The sequence below is a fragment of the Podospora pseudoanserina genome, chromosome 6, assembly GCF_035222485.1.
Source record: "Podospora pseudoanserina strain CBS 124.78 chromosome 6, whole genome shotgun sequence".
NCBI classification, from domain to species: Eukaryota; Fungi; Ascomycota; class Sordariomycetes; order Sordariales; family Podosporaceae; genus Podospora; species Podospora pseudoanserina.
In genome coordinates, this window is record NC_085925.1 from 3962290 (window position 1) to 3986966 (window position 24677).

Here is a 24677-nt window from a genome sequence, read left to right on the forward strand (position 1 = left end):
CCTTGTGGTAACATGTACTCCGTTTGCAGAGTGGCCAATACCTGGTCGCCGTTATTGCCGGATTGTGCACCATGGTCGATAAGAACTTCTTTTGCTGGCAGTCTGACCGGCTGAAAGAGCTCAGATTATCCGATCTCGAGGCAATGTGAGCACTATCGAGGAGGCAAAGATATGAAAACGACTTGTTATTATTCCGGTGTCATGATACTTCTATCTTCAAGCTTCCATGTGGGCTATTCCTCTGCGCTTCCACATCCCTTATGTCTACTCACTCCACAGCACTCTCTCCCCGCTAGTCCTACTAGGTATATAGTCCGGCCAACCCACCGTCCTAGTCATACCGGCTCCAGTCAATCGCGCCAACATCCTCATAGCAGGGAGCGTCAAGCTGGTGGATATTCAACTCGTCAACCCCCTCAAACACATCCTCAGGTAGCGTGGCACACTGCGCCAAGAATGTAACAGCGACGCAGTTCTCGGGAATAGACTCCACACTCGGGGCAACCTTGACCGCGTGCTGGGGACGACCATAGGCGGGCTCCGTCTCGTTGCAGACGATAAAGTAAGGGTAGGGAGTGAAAGCCTGTGCCCAAGGACTTCTCAAACCCCCCACCACTCCTGCGCCGATGTTGCCAGGGCCAAAGTTGAGACCGAGGTTGGTAGCGTGCTCGATGGGGCCCATGGGGAATCGCAGACCCATGGGGGTGGCACCGCCTTGGTATTTGATGGGAGGAAGACCAATCGAGGTAGCTTGGGCTGAGACATCACGGCCGGTGCCGTTGACGAAGAGGGTGGCTGCTGCGTCGACGCTGGGCACCAGGATGGCTGCGTTGAGACCGGCGCCGACGTGGACGCCGGAGAGGAACCAGTTATGGACGGGTGGGTCGAAGATGTTGGAGGGTGTGGATATATTGGCCACGAGCTTGAAGCCATTGGCGGTCGTGCGAGGGGGGTAGTTTCCTTGAAACTGGCGTTGTGTGAGTGAGAGGGGCGAGGCAACTGTCAGGCCAGCCATGAGGGCGGAGAAGAGCGCGGTGGTGAACATGGTGGGCGATTATGTGAATTAACTGTATTAAATATTAGACTTGTATGAGAGTAGATGAATGAGAAGCTCAAAAGTTGCTGAATGATGGGCCTGGGCATTTGACGGCATGGTGAACGTCTCGTCGAGTCTTCTTATACAGCGTTCGAAGACCAGTTGGCTACCTAGATTTCGGCCGAGCCACGGCGCTTCCTTTGAGCGACGCAACTAAATTTACATTCTCACTATCATCACATTACTGCTTGATCATTCTCATGTTCGTACCGGCGCTGAACTTGTGTCATCATCCTACCAATTAGCCGGCAGCCGAGGTGGCGGAGTCGAGCCAACAACCCGAGATGTGAACGGACACGAGGAAAATGGGGGCCAAAACAGATTGATGGGACTGTGGCTGGTGTCCAACAGTGAAGCAGTTAGTGCTCTCACCGCCCCTAGCGACCGTTAACAGCGTCGCATTTACTACGTTGCACAACCTGAACCTGGCGCCTGACGTTGGGTGCGCCATCCTTGTATCAATACGACACGACACTCCAAAATGATGCGCTAAAGATTCTATGATCCTTCTTGTACCACATACTATCTTGATGCACTAAGGTTTAGCAGATTGTAGGCCGGACTGATCGGGGGCGCCGTGGGCTCAAGGGTTCAGGGCTCAGTCGATCCCCGGCATTTCCATCATGTTTGGAACTCAAAGGTATGAAGGAGAAGAGAGGAGAGAAACAACAGGGAATAAATTGAATCGGTTATATGACTCACATGAACTCAACGAGCAGCTCCCTTCCCTAGCTACCTGACTGCTAATGTTGACAGGGTCCGTTTTCTATTCGGGATCGTGCTCAACCTCAAGGTGCAATGGGAAATCGTATACCTTATCTTATATGGTAAAGTATGTCATACATCCATCCATTTGTCTAGTTCCAAATTGGAGATTTCTTGGGTAGAACACCAATAAATTAAATCCATGCAATTGCTTGCCCAACTAAACGCATTAACAACAAGGGGTATCTCCAAATCACTTCCCGTCGACAGGTCCATCCACACACTCGTAACACGTTTCGCATTCCACATACAACAAACCCATGCATCAGAGACTCTTCCACAGCTTCTTATACCAGGGCAAAGTCGAGTCAATCTCCTCACCATCGGCGAGAGGTCGTCTTCCATCATCCAAATCCTTTCTCCTGCCCTCCTGAAGGTCGACTGTGTGAATGTTGACAGTTTTTGTCTTGTTCCAGAACTTGTAGACGACATAAATGACGCCGAAGAGAGGCAGTAGAATGTAGGCGTCGACAAAGTCGACGGCGTCAAAAGGCGCAAAGGTGGCCCAGCCCTGGATGAGGGCAAGGAAGATGTTAGTGCCGAGACCAAACCAGGCATTGTAGGGGTAGAGCATTGACTTGAAAGGCAGCTCGGAGTCGGAGTGTCCCTGAGCTGCCCAAGCCTTTCTGAAGCGGATATGAGTCCAGCTGATGGCGGCCCATACCAAAAAGGTAGAGACACCGCTGAGGTTGACAATGTAGGAGTAGGCATCCTGGGCACCCGTGCTGACATTCATCATGCTCAATGCACCAAACAGGTTGGTGAAGATGATGGCAGGGACGGGGACACCTCTCTTGTTGGTCCATCCCAAGAACTTGGGAGCCTTTTGAGTCTGAGCCATGAACAGAATGGTGCGACTGCCAATGAAGATGGAAGAGTTGACGGCGCTAAGGCAAGTGACAAGGATAAAAGCATTGATCAGATGCTTGCCGCCCTCCCACCCGGCGTTCGCGATGGCGATTGTCATGGGACTGCGCAACGCACGTTGTGTAGCCGATGTCAGGTCGGGGCTGTTGGCGGGGCAGACGAGCCCGAAGAAAAAGGCACTGCCCATGTACACCACCACAATGCGGATGAATACCTGTCGAATGGCCAATGGCACGGCGCGACGGGGATTCTTAGTCTCGGTGGCGGCGACGGCAACGGATTCGACTCCAGCGTAAAAGGTGCTGCAGAAAACAAAGACCGAGGCAACACCGCGGAAGCCATCCGTAAAGGCACCGGGGTCACGCCAGTAGCTGAATCCAATAGCTTCGGCGCCAATCACACCACCAGATGCGTAGCTGGCAATTGTTAGCACAAATGTAACCGACCCTCGAGTAATACTAGATTCTTACATCAGGCTGAAGAAGAAGAAGGCGATCAAGCCAACAAGCTTGAAAAGCGCCAGCCAGAACTCGGCCTCGCCAAAGGTTTCGACACCCAACATCTGGAAGGCGGTGAAGGAGAACTGTGGGCAAAGTATCAGCATAAAGCCCATATATCCCACGCTATGGAGGACTCACCCAAAAGATCAAGAACCACCCCCAAATGGGAATGGCATCCGTCCAGTCAACCATGATGCTCGAGATGACGTTGTACTCGTTCGCCAAGACACAGAACCAAATGATAAAGTAATTCCACCCAACAGCCACACCAAACGCCTTGTCAACGAATCTGTCTGACAGCCCGGTAAAAGCACCGCCGGTCGGGTACAGCGTGGTGAGTTCACCCAGACTCTGCATGATGGAAAAGGCAATGATACCAATCACGCCAAAGCCAATCAACAGAGCAGCCGGGCCACCATTAGCCAGAGCTCGGCCCGATCCAATCAGAAGACCAGGTCCAATGATGCCGGCGAGAGCCATCATGGAAAGGTGACGGGTCTTGAGGCCGCGCTTCACGCCCGAGTTTGGGTCAATGGCGGCAAAGTCGTCCGACTCGGAGCCGGATATACCGGCATTGTTCTCGACAGCTACGCCATCCTCAGACCCCTTTTTCGAGACTGGTACATCTTCACCACGCTTTCCGCGCAAGGCGGAGAAGGATGGGAAGCCCATATTCGAGAGGTGCTCGGTACGTCGTGGTGAAGGTGATGTCGGAATGTAGACCCAGATTGGGAAGGTCGAGGTGTTGATCCGGGTCACTCCTTGACAGCAGATCGTGGAGAGACACAACAGACACCAGTGAGACGCGAGAAACTGGGGAAAGCAACGATGTTTAAACTTTGAGCTCAAGACAGACCCTGCATGCTGCCATGCAAGTCTGTCCCAGGATCATGGGTGGTGTCGTTGCCCAGACTCCACTAGTCGTCGTGTCGACATGGCACTCTCGCTGCGTCGTACTGCATTCGGATTGTCTATTGTCCATAGACGTGGTGCGGGGACGTCGCGTGGGATGGAGGTACGAAGGTGCATCAGGAAGCATCAAGCGACCACTAACAGCTTGTCGTAGTTTGTTTGCGGTGGTCGTGATAGTGACGGGTGATTGTGGCATTATTCCTGGCACAGATTGCGCAATTGCACTGGCGTCCAGGTCGACGTCGTCGTGAGTGGGTCTGATTGGCCTGCCAAGGGGGAGAGTGGGGGTCGTTCAGCGGCTTTGATCCCGCGGAGCATCCACTTTTTACCTGTTGGCTTTGAAGGCTTTGGACTACGCTTTCACGCTTTGTCGACCACGGGGAAGGGCCAAGAATTGGAATCACGCAACCAACATGGCAAGATTCGAAGGAGACACCTAACAGAAATGCCGGGGTAGTTTTACCGATTCCGGCCACCCGACTCCCTGTCCACGGCCCGGCACCTGGATATGACGTCACTCACTCGGCTCGAAAAAACACTTGCCGGAAATAATATCATCCCATCAATGAACGCGTCTCTATCAAATATCAAATCCACTTAAAAGGGTTCGACCGAAGCATGCGAATCCCGCACAAACTTGCGGATGTTGCGCCAGATCTTGGCGTTGCGCTACGAATGAAACGGGTCAGCAACCGACATCTTCCTTCCAGTCAATGCCTTATTCACATACCTGTTTGGCGGCGTCCTCGGCGTAGTCCTTTCGCTCCTCAAACACCTCAGTGAACCGGCGAAGGTCTCCCTGCATTTGGGTGCGCCAAGACTTGTCTCCATCTTGGACGATCGAATCCAGCTTGTCGATCAAAGGACCCAGGGAGTCGACCGTCGTGGTGAATAGCTTGGCCAGCTCCCGAGCGACCTTCAACCGGGTCCGGCCGCTCAAGACTTCAGTGTACAGCTCCACGAGAGGTTCGCCCTTGAGTCTGAGTCCAGGTTGGAGCAGTTCCGAGACTTTCTTGAGCTCGGCAGCAGCTGTCAGGACGTTGTAGTAGACCACGGTGACCATCTTGCTGAGTAGGGCGGCATCTTTGATCCACTCCCTTTTCTCCGCGTCCATCAGGTAGAGCTCATCGGTCATGGATGACTGGGAACAAACGGGTTAGTGAAATCGATGCCAAGTTTGGGACGTCAACGGTTCGCAAACCTTCATCGTACGCTCAAGACAAGCACCAAAGCTGTTGTACGTCGTCGCCATTTCCTCAGAAAGCACCACACACCTCTCCATCTGTCTCCCAGCAGCCCCAAGAGGCCTTTCGAATCCACCAACGGGTCCCTCTCTGTACTCAATGGTAGCCCGCTCGATAAAGTTGGACGTGATTTCCGATCGCTCGATGATTTCCTTGAGATTGGCTGTAATCCCCCGGAGGCTGCGGAGCCCGGTAGAGGCAAGGTTAAGAATTTCGCGGACGGGCTTTGGCATCTCAGAAGGACTGAGCCTACAGCAGCAATTCAGTAAAAGATGATGAGTGGTGGACGATACAGAATCAGGAAAATACTTACCGCTCACCCTGACGGCCGGACAACCATCCATACTTCCTGACCTGCTCGTTCTCAAGCAAAGCCGTGTAGTAAACCGAGCCCAGCTTGTGAATCCATCTGGGCAACACGGCCATATTGTGGTCCCAGTTCTTGCGCTCACCACAGAGGATGCCCTCCAGTGCGATCTGGACGGAATGAGTGTTAATGGTTGGCATGGTTGCTTGTCTCTTGAGATGGCAAGTCTGCGATGTGTGGAGTGGTCGAGAGGAAGATGAGAGGCCGACTGAAAAGCCAACAGAGAAAGCTTTTATCCTGGTCTACTATGATATTCACTTTGGTCCGTCTGTGTGGGAACAATCCGGTGAGTGTCTGGTGGGGCCGTGAGATGTTCCAGAATGCGAGTGAATACATGGGTGTAAACAGATGCTCCTACCTATTTAACTGCTTAAAAGTTGCTCCCTGTCACATCTTGGGATGAACCAGAGCAGCCTTTCCCTCTGCTCTTGATGCGGCTGACGGTGCACCCCAGGGCAGTTGCGAGAAGCACACGGAAGACTGGCTGTCGTGATGAATCCGTGAACAAACTCTATCGGCTGCAGACTTATCACCAGCCAGAGAGCTCACAAGTCTTGATTCGACTACAACAGGTATCGTACTGCGCATTGGGAATCGCTCAATTGGATCCTCCACACCGAAATGTCTTCCGCCTTAAGACTAGCCCTACACAGACTTGTTCATTTCAACGCTTTCATCAGGCAACCTTCTGCGAGTGCTGCGCATGTGAAAAAAGACTTGAAATGTAACATCACCAAAAAGGTATGTTTCAAGGAAAAAGAGAGAAAAATAAACTCCTCCGGGAAGGCTCGAACTTCCAACCTCCTGATTAACAGTCAGACGCGCTAGCCAATTGCGCCACAGAGGATCTGTTGTGCGGGCCTCGAACTAGTGGCTATGTGCCAAACCGTCTTGGCACCTTCAGCTGCCCTTTTCACCCTATAATGTTGACCCCCCGGACTTCACTCCTAGAAACAACCACTTCATTCCCGTCGATCTTCACCCGAAGACTCTTTGCAGCCTTTTCCATCACCTCCCTGGGCCCGAGTCCGCCGCCAGCCTCACTTCGACACTGTTGACCAAGAGCGAGGAGAGGGGCAATGGCAGCGTCTTTGTAGTCAAAAAACATCTCACTATAGTCAGATCCTCCCTCGTGTCTGGCTGTCTTGCGCATTCTGACTTGTCCAATAATGGTGGCAACCAAGAAGATGGACGCGACGAGTAGCTCAACCGCCAAAAAGGTCAGCCACGGCCAGGTGATTTGAACATAGGATTCCTGCTTCCACGCCTGCCCTGTGACATTGAAAGCATCGCTGGACAGCTGGAGTTCTTGATCGGTCGTTCTAAGTCTGAGGGAGTGTCAGTCAAAGCAACATGCCCGGTCATGTGAAGAGAAACATACCGGTAAGAGATACTCGTGGCGATATTTTTGAAGAGATATTTCATGGTATCTATTCGCGCCGTCGTGTTGATGATGGTCGTCTCGGTGTACAAGACCATCTGCATGATGGTTTTGATAAAGTCACTTCTTGTTACAACCCCACGGCTGGGCGAGTCCCACGGCTCGTAGTATGTTTCGCGCCCAGATCCCATCATGTATGTCTTCATCTCGCCCGCGATGAACTCCATGGCACGGTAGTTGGCACTGAAGCTCCCCGACGGAATCGAAGAGTTGGGTGGGCTCTCGAGATGCAGCGTGATATTCCACTTGGACGACGGGCTATGACGGCATCCAGTGGGCACGCCTACTTTGGAGCTGCAGTTCATGTTGAGGAAGAAGTCAGAGTCCTCCGGTGTTGGCTGTGAAGTGGTAGCAATAAGCTGGTTGTCGTGTATACCATTTCGGACAGTGGTGTTGTAGGTTTGGACGCATAGGTGAAACAGAAACTCGAGGGCTTCGTGTCGAAACTGGTGTGTTGCACTGGCAATGTTGGAGCCGTTGGACATATCTGTCAGCTGCCGCATGTTCTCGTCGTTCTGTGGGATAGGGACAGTGTAGAGCTCCACAAACGACGCTATCCGTGTCGCCATCAAAGTGGGATTGTCTGCAAACCCAACGGTCTGGTTGCCCACGAGCATATCGGACACAGCAGCCATTCGACTTTGGTGAACCAGATCGACGTGCGTGCCGGGGAGAGAGGCGTTCCATATAGTGCGTCTGGGGTAAAAGGGATCGCCCATCATAACCACAGACCCGTTGTTCTTGACAACAGCCTCCTCTCCAGGCTCCGGACCCGGCCAGCTTTGCACGACTATCGCTGAGGAAATGTCGACCATCTCCACACAGACGCCCAAGGAGTGGAACACATCAAAGGTGCAATTGCCAGTCGGACAGGTCGCTCCAGTAGGTGCCATGCGTACTCTGCGGCTTTGCTTTCCGTCGGGAGTAATGGCTTCCAGCATTGCAGTGCGCGTCGCAAACGTGACTTCATCTCTGGGCGACATGACGGTGCGAACCGCTGGAACTTCTGCAAGCTCGGCTGCCACAACCTCCCGAACTGGGTAGCTGATGGCCAACTGTGTTATTGGAGATGTCACCACACTTATGATGGTAATGAAAGCCCCAATGACGACGATATGCTTCGTACGGATTCGAGTGAGCAAAACGATAGAGCCCCACGGTCCCCTGCTTGCTTGGTCGATGACGTGAAAGTCGTGCAGCGGTCTTTCGTCCAGGAACCAGGACCACTGAGCTTGGCTAATTGCTATTGATACTGGAACCATGAAGGCTGCTTTGGAAAGGGTGGTGAAGAAAGCAAGAAAGGTGTTGAGTGAGATTTTCAGTGGCCAATCTGGTAGTTTCTGGCGGTCGAACTTGAAGAGTGTGACGACTATGGTGATAAAGGCAAGTAGGCTGAGAAGAACGCATAGCATCTCCAGCATCCATATCCTCCAGAGTGGTTTGGTCAAGGCACTACTCGCGGCTTCAGACCAGTGACTCGAGACCCGTACACCCTTCAGTTCCCGATTGGGGTCGTGGGTGAAGGCAGGTTGTGGCCCTTCTTGCCCTCGTTTGCTGCTCGCAGCGCTTGGACCTTCCAGAGTGTTAACCCATTGAGTCGTGCTGTCAAAGTCCCTTGTCGACGGGGCAGCATCATAATGTCCTGAAGGAACTCCAGTGTATAGATCTGCCACAGGCCCATAGCCGTGTCCATGATGGTAGATGTGGTTGGCGTTTAAATGATCCATTGCCTTTCGGCTGTCATCAACCCATGTAAGAGGCTGAGTCTTGAGTCAAGGGAAACAAGAATGTTTTGGTAATATACAACCAAAGATGCTGTGAATGGTTGGTTAGAAAGAGCGCAAAGTGGACGACGCCCTTTCAGTCACATGGAATAAATATATCCAGCATGGGCGCCTGGCATCTTAAGCTAGAATGTACCAGTCCTGGCCATGAAAATGCAGTGCAAGCTGCCCGTTTAGTCTTGTCCAATGGGCGTCAGACCATCAACTGGCAAGGATATTGTTTGTGACTTACTTGCCTAGACCCGAGTACGGAGCCTTCCGTGTTGATGCAGTGGGTGAGTCAGGGTACGATGTCGATCGTCAATCATCGTTGGATTTGGTCCAATAGGTTCATAGATGTAGTGTAGCACTGCATGATTCTATTTCGGTGAGATCGCACAACATGGCGCCAATGCTTTACTTGAAACTCGAGTCCCTGAACCTGCAGCCTGGTTTGCGTGACCCTTATCCCACCAAAGCGAGTAGCACATAGAAGAGCATACAGTATCACCTCAGGCTGTGGATGAGGAAGACGTCAAAACGCATCCTACTTGAAGCGTTGCCACAAGAAAAGGGCAGAGATATGAAATAGGCTCGTTAGGATAAAAGACCTTTTCCCAAACATGTCTTGCTACAATCTCACCTCATCCGACGGTCACTCTTTGAACCCCCTCTTCACCCAGAAACCCACCCGGCATATAGCCCACTCCAATTCGCTGATAGATCGTCTCATGGCCAACGCCCTCAGTAAGAGCCGTGATAATAAGCAAGTAATGCGTTCTGTGCTCCACAGGCACAACCTCCCCCTTTGCTATCCGTCTGGTCCCCACAACCACCGCTTTCCACCCTTCCCATCCCGTAACTCCTTGTGCATTCCCAGCGTCCAGAATAACATCAACACTCTCTCCCGGCTCGCCAACAGGCTCAAAAACAAATGGTCGTGCCATCGCTTTCAACACGGCTGTCTCATTTGAGGGATCATTGCGACCCGAGCCGGGAGAACAAAACGGGTCAAGCACCGCATCATTCCTCCAGTCGACACCTCCAAGAGGTAAGTCCAGGTAGTCAATCGCATCATCATACGCCATCCAACTCCAGCTGGGCAAGCTCTTCCCTTCCTTTTGCTTGGCTTTCGAAAAGTCCACCCTGTTCAATGTCGATGCCTCGGCGCCACGTCTCCAGAGCAGTGATCGAGACAACAAGCTGCCGCCGTCATGGAAAATTCCATACCCGCCTTTGGCCTTCAGGTTGTTGATCATTCGCTGCTCAAGTCCGGCTATGGCAACGGGGCGATCGGTGAGGCGGGTGAAGTTGAGGCGGGAATATTGTCGGTACAGGTCCTCGTAGAAGCGGATGCGCTCACCTCGGTCGAAACCTTTGTCGGAGAGGGAGCTTGATAGTTTCGATGGGAAGGACGGGTCGCCGAGAAAGGAGACAAGTTTACTGTGTTTTTTTGTCAGTATGACCGAGGACAAAATTCAAGTAGAGTTTGAGGCAGGGGCGGTGTAAACAACAGGCGAAGTGGGGCGCAAGAAAGGTTCAGAGGTTTAGGGGTAAAAACACCAGACATACTTGTCAATCTTGGTCAGGGTTTCGCATCTCACTCCGCAGCCGCACTCCCAGTAGGTTTGCCAGTCGGTAAAGTAGATTGTCCTTCGGGCCAAGGCGCGTTCTTGCAGGACCCAACCCCTCTTACTCAAGGGCCCATTCAGCACGTGCTCCGCAAAGTTGTCAATAAACCGGCAGACGTACAGACTGCCCTTCTGGGTGGAACTACTGGACTCCCCACGTAGTTGAAGGAATTGCCTTTCCTTTCTGGTTCTGAGAAACCCATCCCTTTGCCCTCGTGCGCTACTTGCGGCAATGACACAGTAGGCTGCGCTGAAGACATCTTCCATTCTCTTGGCTTCCTTCTCAAAGTCGCCGTCGGGCCCTTGGATGATACATATGGAGTCTATCCATAAATACCGAACACCTAGAGCACGAGTGGCGGCTATTGCGTCACGGAAGGTGTCAGGGAAGTTGGGGCTCCGCACAGGAATAGCTGCTTTGTGTTGAGCAAGGTTGTGAGGAAAAGTACAAAACGAATGGCCTTGGCCCCAAGGATGCGAGAGAGCAATGTATTTGACGGTCTCCGTAGTTGTTGTTTGGATGAGACGCACGACGGGAGCGTCAGGGCTGCCAAGATCAATAAGTCTGGTGGGAGGTGGGTATTTCTTCACAGGATCGCATCCTCGGTGGTTCTCGTCACAGTCGTTGAGCCATTCTGTCAGAAAGGCAAAGTGGGTCGTCGAAGCAGGCGCTGGAAGGCTGGGAAACCCAATCTGAATGTGATTGGAGTTTGGCGCCATGAAATCTTTTCCTCGTTAGTACCTAATACAGGTTGACCGGGGTATAGAATTGGCGAGCACTGACCAGGGCTTCGGCAGATTGACAAGACCGGAATGGGATTCTCGTTAAGCTTGAGCATTGACTGCTCGCGGTCGAAGCGGACTGTCTGTACCAGGCCCCGGTTGATATGGTGGCATGCCTCGTACCTCAACTTGCAGAAATCACACAGGGCACGCTTGACATCGAGCTCTGCCAGAGTGTCTGTAATGTGAAATTGAGGCACGCAGAGATCGTACGCGGCGCAGGTTCCACAGAGGCGAGCTTGCGCGGGTTTCACTGGGTAGATGTCTGGAACGCTCAGCGCTGAAACAAGCTGCCGGGCGAACTTGTTGTCGACGGGATACTCGGTTCTGTCAAGCTTTAGATGATGTTAGACATCAGGATGACAAGAATATCAGGTGATACCAGCTGAAAGAGGATGTTTACCTACCTTTGACTTTTTTTTCTCTGGTTAACTTATCGCCGCAGGGATTTCAATCTCAGAAGTCACTTACGGCCTAAGATGGTTAGCCTTCAACATTCCGCAGATGGGGAAGATTCCTTACGTTCTGCTTATCAAGTGTCAGTGCCGGAATCATCTCTACCACATCTAAGGATCGTAGAATGCACTTACACGCTACAAGGCTACCTGTCAGCCATGCGAGTCTACAATGTATTAACCGCTCAGGGAATAGCATTAACACTTACGTACTAAAACACAACTGTCAGAATCTCTGTCTTTTAACTCATTTCAGCGGAATTTACTGGTTCTTACCTCCTATATCCGCGCCGCGGGCATTCGGTTAGCTGTGCCCTTCAAAGTATTGTCCTGTCCTAGGTGGGTTTGTGGGGAGTCATACATCCTGAGATATCTTAGCATAAACCAAAGCGTCGTTAGACCGGTAATCATACTCGTCTTGTTTTTGCTTCAACAACTGTAATCACAGGTACCATCAAGCTTGGCTGATCCTCGAATCCGACATCAGGAATTATACCACCGCCATTCTCTCCAAGGGGCCTCAAAGGGGGCCTAGGTCGGAGGGGCCGGTTTCCTCCTACCGCTGAGTTTGGCGAAAGGTAGGAAGACTCTGGTGCTCTGTCGACCTTCAAGTCTTTGATGTGCTCGCGGCTGGCGCCCGTGAACCAGTATGACTCGTCGGTTTTGCCTCGAGCCACGATATCATCTAGACGCTCCATGAGTTCTTGAGAGTATGCGCGAGAGCCGTCGGTGGACCTTGGGGGGGCTGAACTGCTGACGGGTGTGGCTGGAGGGTCCAGTTCCACGACGAGAAGTTTGGTCTTGACGATGGTGAGAAGCTCCTTCAGTGCAGTCTCTGCCTTGCATTCTGGATCGTAATACAGAGCTCTGATTGTCGCCTGGACATGGGGATGCACGAATGCCTCGTCTTTATCTTTGTCGACCTTGAACCAGTGGCTTCTATGCCTTCCCTCGTCGATGATCTGGCTGTTGAACCTTTCCAGATGATCGGTGCCATACAGCAGCCAGATCATCATCTCCAAAATCACGCATCCGAAAGACCACATGTCGTATCGTCGGGAACGGCCAAGCTCGGACTTCAAGGCCACCTCGGGAGGTTCGTAGCGGGTTGTCGTGTATTGAGTTGATGTGTTGTGTCGCAGTTGGGTAGCAATGTTGTGATGTTTTGCAAGTCCCATGTCGGAAATCTTGAGAATAGGAAAGCCGAACTGGCCGTCTCGAGGTGGTAGGCCGACCACACACAGGATGTTTTCGGGCTTCAAGTCTCCATGCCGGTATGAGCCTCCTCCGTAGCGGTAATTGTGCAGCTTGTCGAGCGCATCCGCCATTCCTTGGATCTGCATGATGACGGCTCGGACAAGCTCTCTTGTCACGACTGGACGCTTGTGTTCAGGCATTTCCCAAAACTTTCTCAGGCTTCCCTCCTCTGCCCAGCGAAACAGCAAATATCGGTCACTGCCACGCTTGATGGCGGCGATAAACTCGATGATATTCTGATGTTTGAGGTTGCGCATTTCAATGTGAGCCTTGACTTCGCGTACCCATTCATCTCGAAGTTGATCCAGTTCGTTTTCATCCGTGGTGTCGCGATAAACCGGCCTGATGACCTTGATGGCAACATCGGCTCGTTTGCCATCATACTATGTGAGCGTGAAGATCAGCACCTAATACATGCGAGAGACCTGTTCTGAGGAAAAGCAAACAAACCTTCATGATGGGATTCAGATGGTGCTCTTCGTGGATCTTGACCTGGAAAACTTCGCCGAAAGCACCTGATTCGCCCGCTCTTGACTTTTCAGTAATGGGAAGAATACAGTCCGGATCAAGATCCAGCTCGGGGTTGCTCTCTGAGATGATTGGTACGAGAACCGTCCATTGGTTTCGACGAAAACTGCGCCTGGACACCTCAGTCCATGGTTCCAGAAATTCACCAGCTTCGTCAACGAATGCGCTGTCAGGAAGAGGTAGGGAGTTGTCGTTCACAGATTTTGTCTCGAATTGTATCATGGCTGTTGCTAGCTCCTGGTCTTTGTCGGTAAGTCCGGCCAGCAGTGACGTGATAAAAAGTTTGGGGGCACTTTTCATCACAAAGTTGACAACCTCTTCTTCCAACTCCGGGTCATCGGACAGGTGCAGTTCCCGACGAACAGCAGCTGGGGTGAGAAGAGTCTCGATGCAAGTATTGGGTAGGAATTCTCGAATGTGTTCATCGAAAACACTCTTCTGTAAGTTGCCCAGAATGTCTGAGCCAAGAGAGGACTTTTTACTCTTCTTGGCCAGAAAAGATGCCTTTCGGTCTTCTTTCGAGATGAACTTTGGTTCCTCTTGGAGCGGCATCTTGCATGATGAGACTGTTTGAGATGGAAATGATCTTGTGCGGTAAATGACAATGTGTCAGCTCAATGGAAGATGAAAAAAATAATAACGAGGGTAGGTACTCTAAGACACTTTTACGACCTTGACTGGCGTCAGTTAGGGGGCACTGAACTTGTACTAGCTTCCCGCAGCCTGGTCCATCCTCATGCCATTTCTTGGCTTCGACCCCCTCATCAGGCACACCACCCTGACTGAACTGGATGATGCGCCACCATTGATAAGATACCCCAATATTTCCAGGGCGACACGGGCTTGTCATCACAATGGCACTGCGCATGCGGCACGTATCACTATCCTTCGCAAAACAGGGCGTGAACATGACAGCCTCGTCCTACATCATTGCCACTTGGGTGCCCGTCATGACCGTTGCCCGAGTTTAGATCCCTTTGCACTGTGCGATTTCGTCCAGAGAAAGCTGCCTGGGGGTGCGGATGTTGTAGGAGCTTCTGATCATCTACCAAGGTGTCAGCTCTGGCATACCTTTTATCTTCCTTTTTTGGATGGATTTAAGAGCCTGCCCACCGATATCTCATAGCGACCAAGTCCAAACTGGGAGCGTAACAGGCCTATCAGCTTGAGAGGGTCTATGGCCCTCGCTGGAAGGTTTTGTGTGGATTCGAGCTGAAGTTTGTCCTCCATCATTTCCGTGGACAGTTCCAATCTTGTGAGTGGTGGAAGTAGGTAACAGTGAACTCGAATGCAGGCCGTTCTATGGGTGGTTCAAGTTGTCGGCATCTTGAAGAGATCCAGGCCGTCCTCATCCACGATCGACTGGAAGAAATGGGCAGACAAGTCTTATATCGTTGCAAACAACATTTGTGCCTCACTTTCGGTGGACGTGCCATTCGCCAGATTTGGGCCTAGGTCGTCGTCGCCCATGACCTGGCAACATGAATACTGTCAGACCTAGTGATGTTGCTCACCGAACTTGTTCAAGCGTCGCGCACGGCACACCCACCGACCACAACTCACACGGTGTGGCCTGTCTGCCCGGGCAAAGAGGGAGTGAGGCGCATTTCCATAGGCGCCCTACCTGCTTGCATGAGGCCCCCAATGCCATCTGGGCGCGTACCACATGCTGTGTAAGGAGGGCGAGGCATAGCAAGTACGTACATTTCCCATCCCACCCGACTGGAGTTTCAGCCCCGGCTGTGTGGTGTCGAGTTTTCACCCCAGTTCAACCCATTCAACGCACATGATTGGTCTCTGCTGCACACCAATGAGCGACTCAAAATGCCTAGCAAATTTCAGGGGAATGGTTTTCACGAGGCTCTGTTGTGGGTTGGTCCTTACCTACCTTAGACAACAATGGAATTGAGCGTCAAAATGGACAGGAAATGTCTTGATATTCCCTCGATATCAAGTGCATTCCAACAATTACCGTGACAGGCGACTACGACTGCCCACCATGAAACCTCAGACACCGGTATTCAACATGAAGGTCGACAACTCGAACATGGAATCTGAAGCTGCATCACCCTCTGCCAAGACTCTTTCTCCAAGCATTCATCAAGCCTCTAGTCTCGCTTCCTCGGGGTACCACACCAGACAGTCGCCGCATACGTCTGCAAACGATGGTTCCAGAGATCAGAGCGATCTTGCAACAGAATACTCTGACACCGAGTCCAGCTCAGGCAGCAGTCTCGTATCATCAGAAGAAGAACACCTCCAGGATAGATCTAGGCGTCCTGTTGAACTTGGAGTTGGACTCGATACACTAGTCACCAGTGAGCTGGATCGGAAGGGTATCATCGACGAGTCAGACTCTGAGTTGTGGAAGGTGGAAGAGCGGACACCTTCAAGCGGCCGGAAATCACCCAGAGTCAACTACACAGCTCGTGCACCATTCCGGGGGGACGGTGGCATACCAATAGTAGATCTACACCACAAACCGGCCCATGAAGTCGAACCGAGCGAGATCACAGATCTTGGTAACGGCCAATACATGCGCGATCCAGATAGGAAATCTCGGTTTCTCCAGCGGCGAAAAAGTCGCAACCATACCAAAGACAGGAAGTCGCTCCAAACACAACTTTTTCAGTCTCTCCACCCGCTTGATGACGAAGAGAAAGAGAAAGGGTTCATACCTATTGATCTGTTACCTCTGCTCATCACCGAAGAATCTGTCTACAAGGAACTATCAGGTCCCCTCCGAGAGACCCATGATGAGAAAACCATCCGGAGATACGCGCGCAAGATTTGTGCCGAGACAACCGAGAATTCTATAGAGGGCGACAAGCCCAAAACAAAGACCATAACGTTTCGTAAAATCTTTGCGATCCTGGTCCTTGTCGAGAAGTCTTCTTCTATCACCAAGTTCCTCAAAGAAAACATCAACGACTCGGATTTGCCCTTGGTCAGAGTCAGCAACCCAACGAGACCTGGCGAATACGATTTACGTTGTTCGAGGGAGCGGGACAAACAGCTCAAGTGTTTCCGAGGGAGCTGGTCGCCTCTACAGATTCGGAATTTCGCATCGTGGCAATTCGTCACTCTGGCCCCTTTTTTCGCCAAAAGCGAGCTGTACAAGGAAGTCGAGCACTATGTTCTACAAGACGGGATCATCATGCCTTTTCTGACGGACCCGAACAAGCAAGCCATATCCAACGATCCCTTTGTCGATAGTCAGCAGGAAGAGCTGTTGGGTGGTGGAGGTCGGGTGTTCAGGGCCATCCTTCACCCTGATCATCATAGCTTTCACAAGAGTTTCAAGGTCGGTACATAATCCCGGATCAAATGTACGCAGATAAGAGTGGGTTACAGCGGGTCCTAATAAAACACTGCAGTGTCCTCGAGAACCATCATGCATCTGCACCTTCGCCATCAAGCGTCTCCATTCCCAAAATAAAGATCACTTCAAAAGAGAAGTTGACATGCTGAAGAAGTTCAGCAACTTTGCACACCCACATCTCATATCCCTACTAGCCACCTATGAACAGCGAAACAGTTTCTTCCTGATCTTCCCCTGCGCCAAATCCGACCTACTTTCTTACTGGGAAAAGTTCGAGGCCAGCCCAAAAATGGACCACGGCACTGTGAAATGGGTGGCACATCAGTGCAAAGGAATTGCAAGCGGTGTGTTGAAGATTCACGAGTATTCAAGCACCAACTCAAAGCTGGGCAACACCCTGAAGCCAGGTCCACGGGAACCATTTGGCCATCATGGGGACATCAAGCCACAGAATGTGCTGGTCTTTTTAGACAATGCTCAAGATGGCCCAACTCAGAATCATTGTTCCACATGGAAGAGTCGAGGTACCCTCAAGCTCACAGACTTTGGCCTGGCTTCCACATCTTCTCATCGCACCATATCCCGAAAGCCACTCTCTCATGTCGGAATGACCTACAACTATCGAGCACCCGAGTGCGATCTTCCTTCCAACCAAGATCCAAAAGGCCGCCAGTACGATATGTGGACGCTTGGATGTTTGTACCTAGAGTTTGTCACTTGGCTCATGGGAGGGAAAAAGCTCCTCGACGAATTCACACAGCTTAGAGCAGGGCCCTTTAGCGCTGAAAGTCTGAAGCACAGAACAAAACTGGACATCTTGTACGGTGGTGGTCTCATTCCACCTGAGATCACCAGCGATGCCTTCTTCATGATCGAGGAGGACCACAGCATGGAAGGGCAGAAAAGAGGGGGTCTCAAGGGAATAGTCAAGCCGGCTGTCACCGAGGTATGTCTTGTCCCCTTTACCATATTCCCACATTAACACATTGACACATTGACACATTGACACATTTTCCCATCTCCTCTCACATTCCCCATTCAAAGACCAGTTCCCAATACCATTTCTAGTTCATCAAGAGACTACACGCCGACCCAGCATGCACCGGGTTTTTGCATGATTTCTTGGATATGATACAAGATGGACTACTGGTCGTCAAGCAGTGCGACCCAGGGAAGCTGGACAGGTACGAGATTCAGCAGGTCTACGGCAAGCTCAGCAAGATGGAGCAGGAGTGTGAGAAGTGGGAGTACAGCTGCGGACCAGCGTCGAGGTGATGGGGGGCAAATCAGCAAGTGCAAAGGATCAATGGATAATAACATTTATCTGATAATAATCATTCTTTCCAACTCATAATCTACCCAAGATCTCGTCGAAAATCCCAAGAAACGCCTCTATCCATTATCCATCCAGTCACTCCGTACCCCGTCTACACTCTGATATGCCCACCGTCAATAATGGCCTTGAGATTAGGCAGAACACCAATGCGATCAGAAGAGGGAGTGCGGCTGGCGGTGCCAGAGGTGGTCAGAATAGTCCTGACTCTCGCAGGGCTCAGCTTGCGACCAAGTCTCGCCTGGGCAATACCCTGAACGGCGGCAGCAGCACCAACAATAATCGGACTAGCCCCGGATGTGCCGCTGAAGCCGGTGGTGTACAGGTTGTTGGCAGTGCCATCGGCGTTGGTAAAAGTGGTATCGATGTTCTCGCCCCAGCCGTAGACATCAACACGGCTGCCGTGGTTGGAGTAGCCCAGCCGGAAATGGGGAACCGACGCGCTGGACGCTCCGACCATGATAGCACCGGACTCGCGGTATTCGCTGGGGAATGCGCGGTTGAAGATGCGCTTGTTGGACAGGTTGCGGTAGACATCCAAGTCATTCCCGCCGTTGCACGCCGCTTCGACAACGATGATTCCCCTGCCGGTACAGACGAGGATGGCCTCGTGATTCGCGTCAGCCACCGACACGGGCCAGTAGTATTGGCCGCCCACGGGGTCGAACTCTTGAGCTTCAAGCAGGAGGATATCACCGCTGGCCATGTTGTTGCAGGCGTCCAAGATGGTCGCAGCCGTATTGTACGAGCCATCGGGACGAGACTGAGAGATCACTCGGCCCTTGGCGGCGGGGACGATGCCGACACCACCGATTTGGTTGTCTGCCATGAGCATCTGGCCCAGGACGGCAGTGCCGTGGTCGGGATAGTCCCTGTTGCGGCCAGAAATGAGGGTGATGTTGGCAGCACGAAGGTCTTCGTGGTTGAGGTTCCTATTCAGAGAGTCAGTCAAGTGGTCTATCATAGAGGGGCTGAAGCAACATACCATCCCTGCTCCATGTCAACGATACCAACTCTGGCACCGTCACCACCAGTGATTGTCCAAGCGTAGCGGGCATTGATACCCTGAGGGGCAGCGTTCAAATACCCCTGATTTCCGCTGCGAGGGTCATCATTAGGATTAACAGCAGGAGGTGGACCTTGCTGCAAAGCGTGGACACTGGCAACAGTGTCAAGCTTGTTCAGTCGGTGAATAAGTTCCAGCGTCAGCTTGGAGAGTGCAGGGGGCGCCTCCTTGCCGGATTTGGAGCTGGCGGTGGAGACAGCGCTCAGTCCAAGATCGTCAATGTCGATCTGAAACCACTCCTCGAAGCTTGGGATCTGGACACCATCCACGTCGAGACGCTTCCGAAGAGCCGCGCTGGGACGATGCTCCTGAGGAACAAGGGGCGCGACGTTGGGTGTGAGCCTACGTCTGTGGCGGCCAGTGTTGAGGCCATCAATCAGACTCTCAACCCCTGAAACCAAGCTGGCGATGAACTCGGGGTCCTCCAGCTGCTTCTTCAAGCCCTCTGGTGTGAGCTTCAGGGCAAGTCTGGGGGCGTTGGAGGCCAGAGAAGAAAGAGTGGATGTGACAGCTTCGACGGATTCTGCAAATTATCAGTGTTTGAGCATTATATAGGTCATTGACAACCTAGGGAGACTTACCCTTTGAACCCAGGTCAAGAGCGTAACCTGAGGCGAGTTGCGCTGTCGCCAACAGACCGGCCCCGAGCCACGCCTTCAACCTTGAGACAGACATTGTGACTCTGTGAGCTCGAGTGACCTTGAAGACTATGGGTGGTTGAGTCTGAACTTTGAAGATTGAGAAGCCAGATGGGGAGATAGGTAATGCAGATCAGTTGTGGGAATCTTGATAACTTATATGCCCATCTACATCTTTCATAGACTAGGTACCCAAGTTAGTCGACCCATACCAAGCACTTTGTGTGGAACGACCAGGCGCGATTACTTCGCCTAGGTGGACATGATATTATGGCATCCTTCCAGGCTGCGTATAACATGCGATTGGTCGGGACATGGGTGCCAACCCCTGACGCTTTAACATGTCAACCAAATTTGACCACCTCGCCACAGTTCTTCTGGTACGTTGGTGTTCACCATGCATTGCCCACAACCAGGAAAACACAAAAGGTCCTCGTGGATCAGACGCGTCCAGGGCTCCTGAATTTGATCCAAGTCCGAAAACTCGGACAGACATGTTCCCGGGGCCGGGGGGGGGGCCACTCGGTCATCAGCCCTGCAACCGCGCCACAAACCAGCTCCTGCGGACCTTAAGTTCCAGCCCAGGCTCTTTGCCCTGGGCGGGCGGTCCCTAGTTCTTTCATCGGTGAGGACACGCACAAGCAAATAGTCCCACCCCACCAAGCCCAAACTGGGCTAATGCTGACCCTTGGCGAATGCTTATGCTCAGGGGTTGAGTCTAGGGGCGTTCGGCCCGAGCTTTCTAGATGGTGAGTCTATGAAGTTCTATACGAGCAAGAGATGTCTGATATGACTGACCCGGGTTATCGGTTCCTGGGTTTAGACATTGGCACGTGGGGGGCACACCTTCCTTCCCTGTGTTTTACGTATCATCGTCCCATGTTTGTAGCCATCTTGAGGACCAATAGGGGGCTTGTGCGTCGGTTGCGTAGTAATGAGCAAGGGCAAAAGCATCCCATGGCTTCCTTCTACCCACGGTGTATGGCTGACTGCTTACAAGCAACCCATGATGAGGGTGTTCAGAACAGGTCAGCTGGCAGCAATGAAGAAGGCTTACATCTTGCGCACATCACCTGAAGGAACACCATTAGCTGGGATATCAGTCTATGTTTAGCATTTGGTTTGATAATGACATTCGAGCAGGAAAAAGCTGCCTGTTTAGGACATTGCTAGGTGCCATGAAAAACCTGAAAGGCAAGACTTCAATCTGAATCCCCCCGTCCTGTTCTGACTCATTGCTCCATCAAATCTGCAGTCCTTCCGTAATACGCATCACGTTCCTGATATCCTCGAAGGTGATACCTCTATCATATCTCTTGGCCATCATCCTTGCAGTCTTGGTGATGTTCTTGATCCTGCGGCCGTTTGTCTCGATCGACGCTAGCGTGTCAAACTCCTCATCCGTGACCGTGGAGGCGAATTCTCCCTCCTCCATACCCAGGAACGTCTTCCAGATGGCGAGACGTGATGACAGGTCCAGGGCAGGGTAGTTTATGGTGAGGTGGATGCGCGAGTAGATGGCCGGGTCCAGAACACGTTCTCTGTTGGTGGTGAGGAACAGCAGAGAAGGGTAGTACTCCAGCTCACGGAGGAAGCGAGCCACGAGCCGGTTTCGTTCCGGGGAGTCGTCACTCCTCTTCTCAAGATACATGTCACACTCATCGATTAGGAGCACGGCCTTCCACTTGGCGGCAAGCGAGAAGGTCTTGGTCAGCTCATCGTCATCGCGGCTGCTGACGGGTGAGCGTGACCGGGAATCGCGCCGACGCCTCTCGGGCATACGATCCTGTTCGTCTTTCAGGAGGTCCGACAACTCCATCTTGACCAGCGGCGCATGAATCTTTTCAGCAACTGAGGCACACAAGTTAGCTTCTAATCATTTACAAACACAAGCGCTCGAGGTAAACTGCGGTACATACCAGACTCTGCCGTCATTGTTTTGCCCACACCTGGATCACCGGCCAGCAACATGACAAGACCACCGCCCTTGCCGTTGATGACATCGTCAAAGGCCTCTCCGTCCTTGAGCTGATTCTCGACAAAGGACAGAATGAGATCTTTGTAACCGTTCGGGAGCACAAGGCTATCAAAGGGCTTGGTGTTCTTCTCGACGTCGATGATGCGATCCACCTCGAAGTCATCTGTTTGCCGTCGTCAGTAAGTTGGCTTGATAAGAAAGTCAACAAAAGCTTACCCCATTTTCTCTCCTTGAGGCAATAGCCATGCATGTAAGAAGACAAAAGCAACAGCTCGAGCTCATCGAGGACCTGCTTCTTGTTCTTGTCGCCATCTTCTGTCCCTGTCGCCATAGGATCGTCCTCGACAACTAGAGGTCGTGGAGGAGGTCTGGCGTACGGCTCGTCGTACGGTGCGTCGTGGTCGTGCACTGGAATTGGTTGCCGGTATCGAGGCCTCAGCGGGTTGTCCTCAAGAGGACGGTGACCACCGGGCGGGGCAGCATCAACCGGAGCTTGCGTAATCAGCTCAGTGTAAAGCTGCGGCTTGTTCACCTCGCTCAGGTGTCTGGTAAAGGTTCTTCTGGGGCAGTTCCGGGAATCCAACATGATGCGATTGGTGTGTTGTTTCCGCTCTGACTCGCTCATCTCATCTGCCTTCTCAGGGAGATATGCCTTGTAGGTGATGCCAGCGAGCTCGTGATGTCTCTTTCCCCTTTCGAGGCATCGGGCTTTGATTGCGGCCGCATCCTCGAGGTACTTTACCGGAACGACTCGCATGTCCGCAATCTTTCTTGTGCCCTTGAAGCTAGAGAGACTGATGTTGTCATTCGTGGCGCCAAAGCTAGACCCATTCCATGAAGTGCCTGTGCAGAAGAGGTGGTATCGTGGATGGCGTTGGTAGCGCTCGGGGTCATCGTGAGGGGCTTCCACCTCGGTGACGATGAAGAAGTCACCCAGGTTTGACTGCCTGGTGATACGCGGAGTCTCGTACACGAGCTCGCCTGGAGGGAAAATGGTCCACAGGTGCTTGAAAGTGATGATGCCGTGGCTGACGAGCTCGTCCTTGACTGCAAACGCCTCGGCCAGGTCGGCCCTGACAAGGGACCTCAGCTGGATCAGAATGGTCTTGACAACCTCACTCTCTTCCTTGTCGATGGCGGCGTTGAACCTGTCCCAGCGCCAGAAGAATGGGCGGAACGGTGCCTTGAAGATCAAGAACTTGACCTCTTTCACGAGGTTATCGTATCCCTCAAACACGTCGAATAGCACCTCCCGGACTTGTGGATGGCGGATCTCAATTGAGTGGAGTTCAATCCGCTTCTTGTTGCCGTTCATGGTGGCTAGAACACGGCGGCGGACAATGAGAGGATAGGTGCAGTCCTCGTTGTCTTGGTCGACTTCCACGTCAGGGGGCATCTCGTGGACCCAGTTCAGGCAACATTGGCACTTTTTGGGGCCTTCGTAGAGATCCTGAACCAGCCTTTGGCGATCCTCGGTGCCAGCATGGAGGTCATCTTCGATGCGGATGGCATCAGCCAAACGCTCGATGATGGAGTACGACTCATCGTCGTCTTGGAGCGGCTTGTCACTCGGCATGGTTGTTGGATCTGTGGCTTTGTGTCGGTTTCAAAAGAAGAGAAAGGATGAGTGATGGGGAACTTGGATGTTGGATGAGATGGATCATCTTGATATACCCCGCGGTTGCTCAGAGTGTTGGCATCTGAGGCAGGCTGTGAGACCGTCCTGCCTGGCGTTGCCTGGCTGCGCATGCGGGGACATGCAATATGCACTCCATCGGAGAGCGAGTCGATGCGTCGATTGGTCTCGTTCAGGCGGCACTGCCCCCAACAGCCTGCTGCACAGCAGTGAATAAATGTCCAATAGCCGTCATCCTGGCTCGGACTTTGGCTTGAGGACAATTGGTTCAATGTCAAGTGCATCATCATGAGGACAGGAAACCACCGACGCAAAAGGGGACTGTTCTATCAACCCTAACCCCCCTGACCCCTGAACCCCTGACTGGCACAGCATTGTGCTAGATTTTTTGTTGTTTTGACAGTCCCCAAGCGCCTTGAGCTTTGGTGGAGGATTCTGCATGCATAAGTCTGATCTACAAGAGCTGTCACAGCTGGACTGGTGTTGGTTCCAAGACTCGGCTCCGCGTCGCCATTGATTGGTTACCATCGATCCAGTGATAGCAACCAAGGCGCTTCCCAAAGACATAAAAAGCACTGAGTGGCTGCTTCGAGAGGGAAGAACATCAAACATATGCTCCGCCATTTCCAAGCTACATTATTTATTCCTGTCCTCAACATGCCCACACTGCTCTCTCGAGGCAGAGCTTCAGCGACCGCCGACGCGATAGGGGGGTCCGTCGAACTTGCAGCCGCAATCGGGATTCCCCTTGCCATCGTCTTCTTCATCGCAGTCATTCTCGCCATTTATTCATCAAAACCAAGCAACAAGGAAAAGGAGCCAGAGGTACGGGAAGTCAGCGGCGAGAGTTTATACGATCGATTAGCAAGGGAACGGACATGGCAAACTTCCGGAAGAGACGACAGCTCATATGATGGGTACAGGCAGGTTCAGATGGGGGACGGGAGAAGTATGGAAGCAGAATCAGAAGTCCTGCTAACGGCACCGCAACCGAGACGGCCTAGGAGTAGTGATCGCGGAGGCGGTGATGATTATAGGGTATGAGATGCTGGGAATTTGCGGATTGTGGAGAGTAACATATTATGCGAAATAGAG

General features: G+C 52.3%; 10 protein-coding genes and 1 non-coding gene across 11 annotated transcripts; 2 read left to right on the plus strand and 9 right to left on the minus strand.

The window, feature by feature from the left end:
- Nucleotides 1–331: 331 nt before the first annotated feature.
- On the minus strand, nucleotides 332–1045 carry QC764_610430 (uncharacterized protein; the record flags this gene model as incomplete). The annotated part of the gene is made up of 1 exon (XM_062949523.1): nucleotides 332–1045. The coding sequence occupies one exon, from the start codon at nucleotides 1043–1045 to the stop codon at nucleotides 332–334; it is 714 nt and encodes a 237-aa protein (XP_062798276.1).
- An 866-nt stretch (nucleotides 1046–1911) lies between these two features.
- Nucleotides 1912–4553, minus strand: AGP3 (General amino acid permease). Its single transcript, XM_062949524.1, has 3 exons — nucleotides 3367–4553; nucleotides 3199–3311; nucleotides 1912–3144 (listed from the first exon to the last, which is right to left on the minus strand). Exons 1-3 carry the CDS (start codon nucleotides 3898–3900, stop codon nucleotides 2127–2129), a joined length of 1665 nt encoding a protein of 554 aa, XP_062798277.1. The 5' UTR covers nucleotides 3901–4553; the 3' UTR covers nucleotides 1912–2126.
- A 128-nt stretch (nucleotides 4554–4681) lies between these two features.
- QC764_610445 (uncharacterized protein) lies at nucleotides 4682–5891 on the minus strand (the record flags this gene model as incomplete). Its single annotated transcript, XM_062949525.1, has 4 exons — nucleotides 4682–4809; nucleotides 4871–5281; nucleotides 5342–5633; nucleotides 5698–5891. 4 exons carry the CDS (start codon nucleotides 5889–5891, stop codon nucleotides 4738–4740), a joined length of 969 nt encoding a protein of 322 aa, XP_062798278.1. The 3' UTR covers nucleotides 4682–4737.
- Nucleotides 5892–6524: 633 nt separating this feature from the next.
- Nucleotides 6525–6598, plus strand: QC764_0100830. The gene has a single exon. It is a non-coding gene; the product is annotated as a tRNA-Asn (tRNA).
- Nucleotides 6599–6664: 66 nt separating this feature from the next.
- QC764_610450 (uncharacterized protein) lies at nucleotides 6665–9117 on the minus strand (the record flags this gene model as incomplete). The annotated part of the gene is made up of 2 exons (XM_062949526.1): nucleotides 7133–9117; nucleotides 6665–7079 (listed from the first exon to the last, which is right to left on the minus strand). Exons 1-2 carry the CDS (start codon nucleotides 8917–8919, stop codon nucleotides 6665–6667), a joined length of 2202 nt encoding a protein of 733 aa, XP_062798279.1. The 5' UTR covers nucleotides 8920–9117.
- A 482-nt stretch (nucleotides 9118–9599) lies between these two features.
- Nucleotides 9600–11306, minus strand: QC764_610460 (uncharacterized protein; the record flags this gene model as incomplete). Its single annotated transcript, XM_062949527.1, is given in 4 exon segments — nucleotides 9600–10330; nucleotides 10349–10398; nucleotides 10528–10714; nucleotides 10730–11306. 4 exon segments carry the CDS (start codon nucleotides 11304–11306, stop codon nucleotides 9600–9602), a joined length of 1545 nt encoding a protein of 514 aa, XP_062798280.1.
- Nucleotides 11307–12231: 925 nt separating this feature from the next.
- Nucleotides 12232–14161, minus strand: QC764_610470 (uncharacterized protein; the record flags this gene model as incomplete). The annotated part of the gene is made up of 2 exons (XM_062949528.1): nucleotides 12232–13464; nucleotides 13532–14161. The coding sequence occupies 2 exons, from the start codon at nucleotides 14159–14161 to the stop codon at nucleotides 12232–12234; spliced, it is 1863 nt and encodes a 620-aa protein (XP_062798281.1).
- A 415-nt stretch (nucleotides 14162–14576) lies between these two features.
- On the minus strand, nucleotides 14577–15075 carry QC764_610480 (uncharacterized protein; the record flags this gene model as incomplete). The annotated part of the gene is made up of 2 exons (XM_062949529.1): nucleotides 14723–15075; nucleotides 14577–14654 (listed from the first exon to the last, which is right to left on the minus strand). The coding sequence occupies exons 1-2, from the start codon at nucleotides 14840–14842 to the stop codon at nucleotides 14577–14579; spliced, it is 198 nt and encodes a 65-aa protein (XP_062798282.1). The 5' UTR covers nucleotides 14843–15075.
- A 285-nt stretch (nucleotides 15076–15360) lies between these two features.
- QC764_610490 (uncharacterized protein) lies at nucleotides 15361–18278 on the plus strand. Its single transcript, XM_062949530.1, has 3 exons — nucleotides 15361–16913; nucleotides 16987–17877; nucleotides 18000–18278. Exons 1-3 carry the CDS (start codon nucleotides 15609–15611, stop codon nucleotides 18204–18206), a joined length of 2403 nt encoding a protein of 800 aa, XP_062798283.1. The 5' UTR covers nucleotides 15361–15608; the 3' UTR covers nucleotides 18207–18278.
- QC764_610500 (uncharacterized protein) lies at nucleotides 17384–20005 on the minus strand (the record flags this gene model as incomplete). Its single annotated transcript, XM_062949531.1, has 4 exons — nucleotides 17384–17877; nucleotides 17943–19196; nucleotides 19250–19853; nucleotides 19912–20005. The coding sequence occupies 3 exons, from the start codon at nucleotides 20003–20005 to the stop codon at nucleotides 18359–18361; spliced, it is 1536 nt and encodes a 511-aa protein (XP_062798284.1). The 3' UTR covers nucleotides 17384–17877; nucleotides 17943–18358.
- A 1206-nt stretch (nucleotides 20006–21211) lies between these two features.
- Nucleotides 21212–23851, minus strand: QC764_610510 (uncharacterized protein; the record flags this gene model as incomplete). The annotated part of the gene is made up of 3 exons (XM_062949532.1): nucleotides 22163–23851; nucleotides 21888–22109; nucleotides 21212–21819 (listed from the first exon to the last, which is right to left on the minus strand). Exons 1-3 carry the CDS (start codon nucleotides 23520–23522, stop codon nucleotides 21212–21214), a joined length of 2190 nt encoding a protein of 729 aa, XP_062798285.1. The 5' UTR covers nucleotides 23523–23851.
- Nucleotides 23852–24677: the final 826 nt, after the last annotated feature.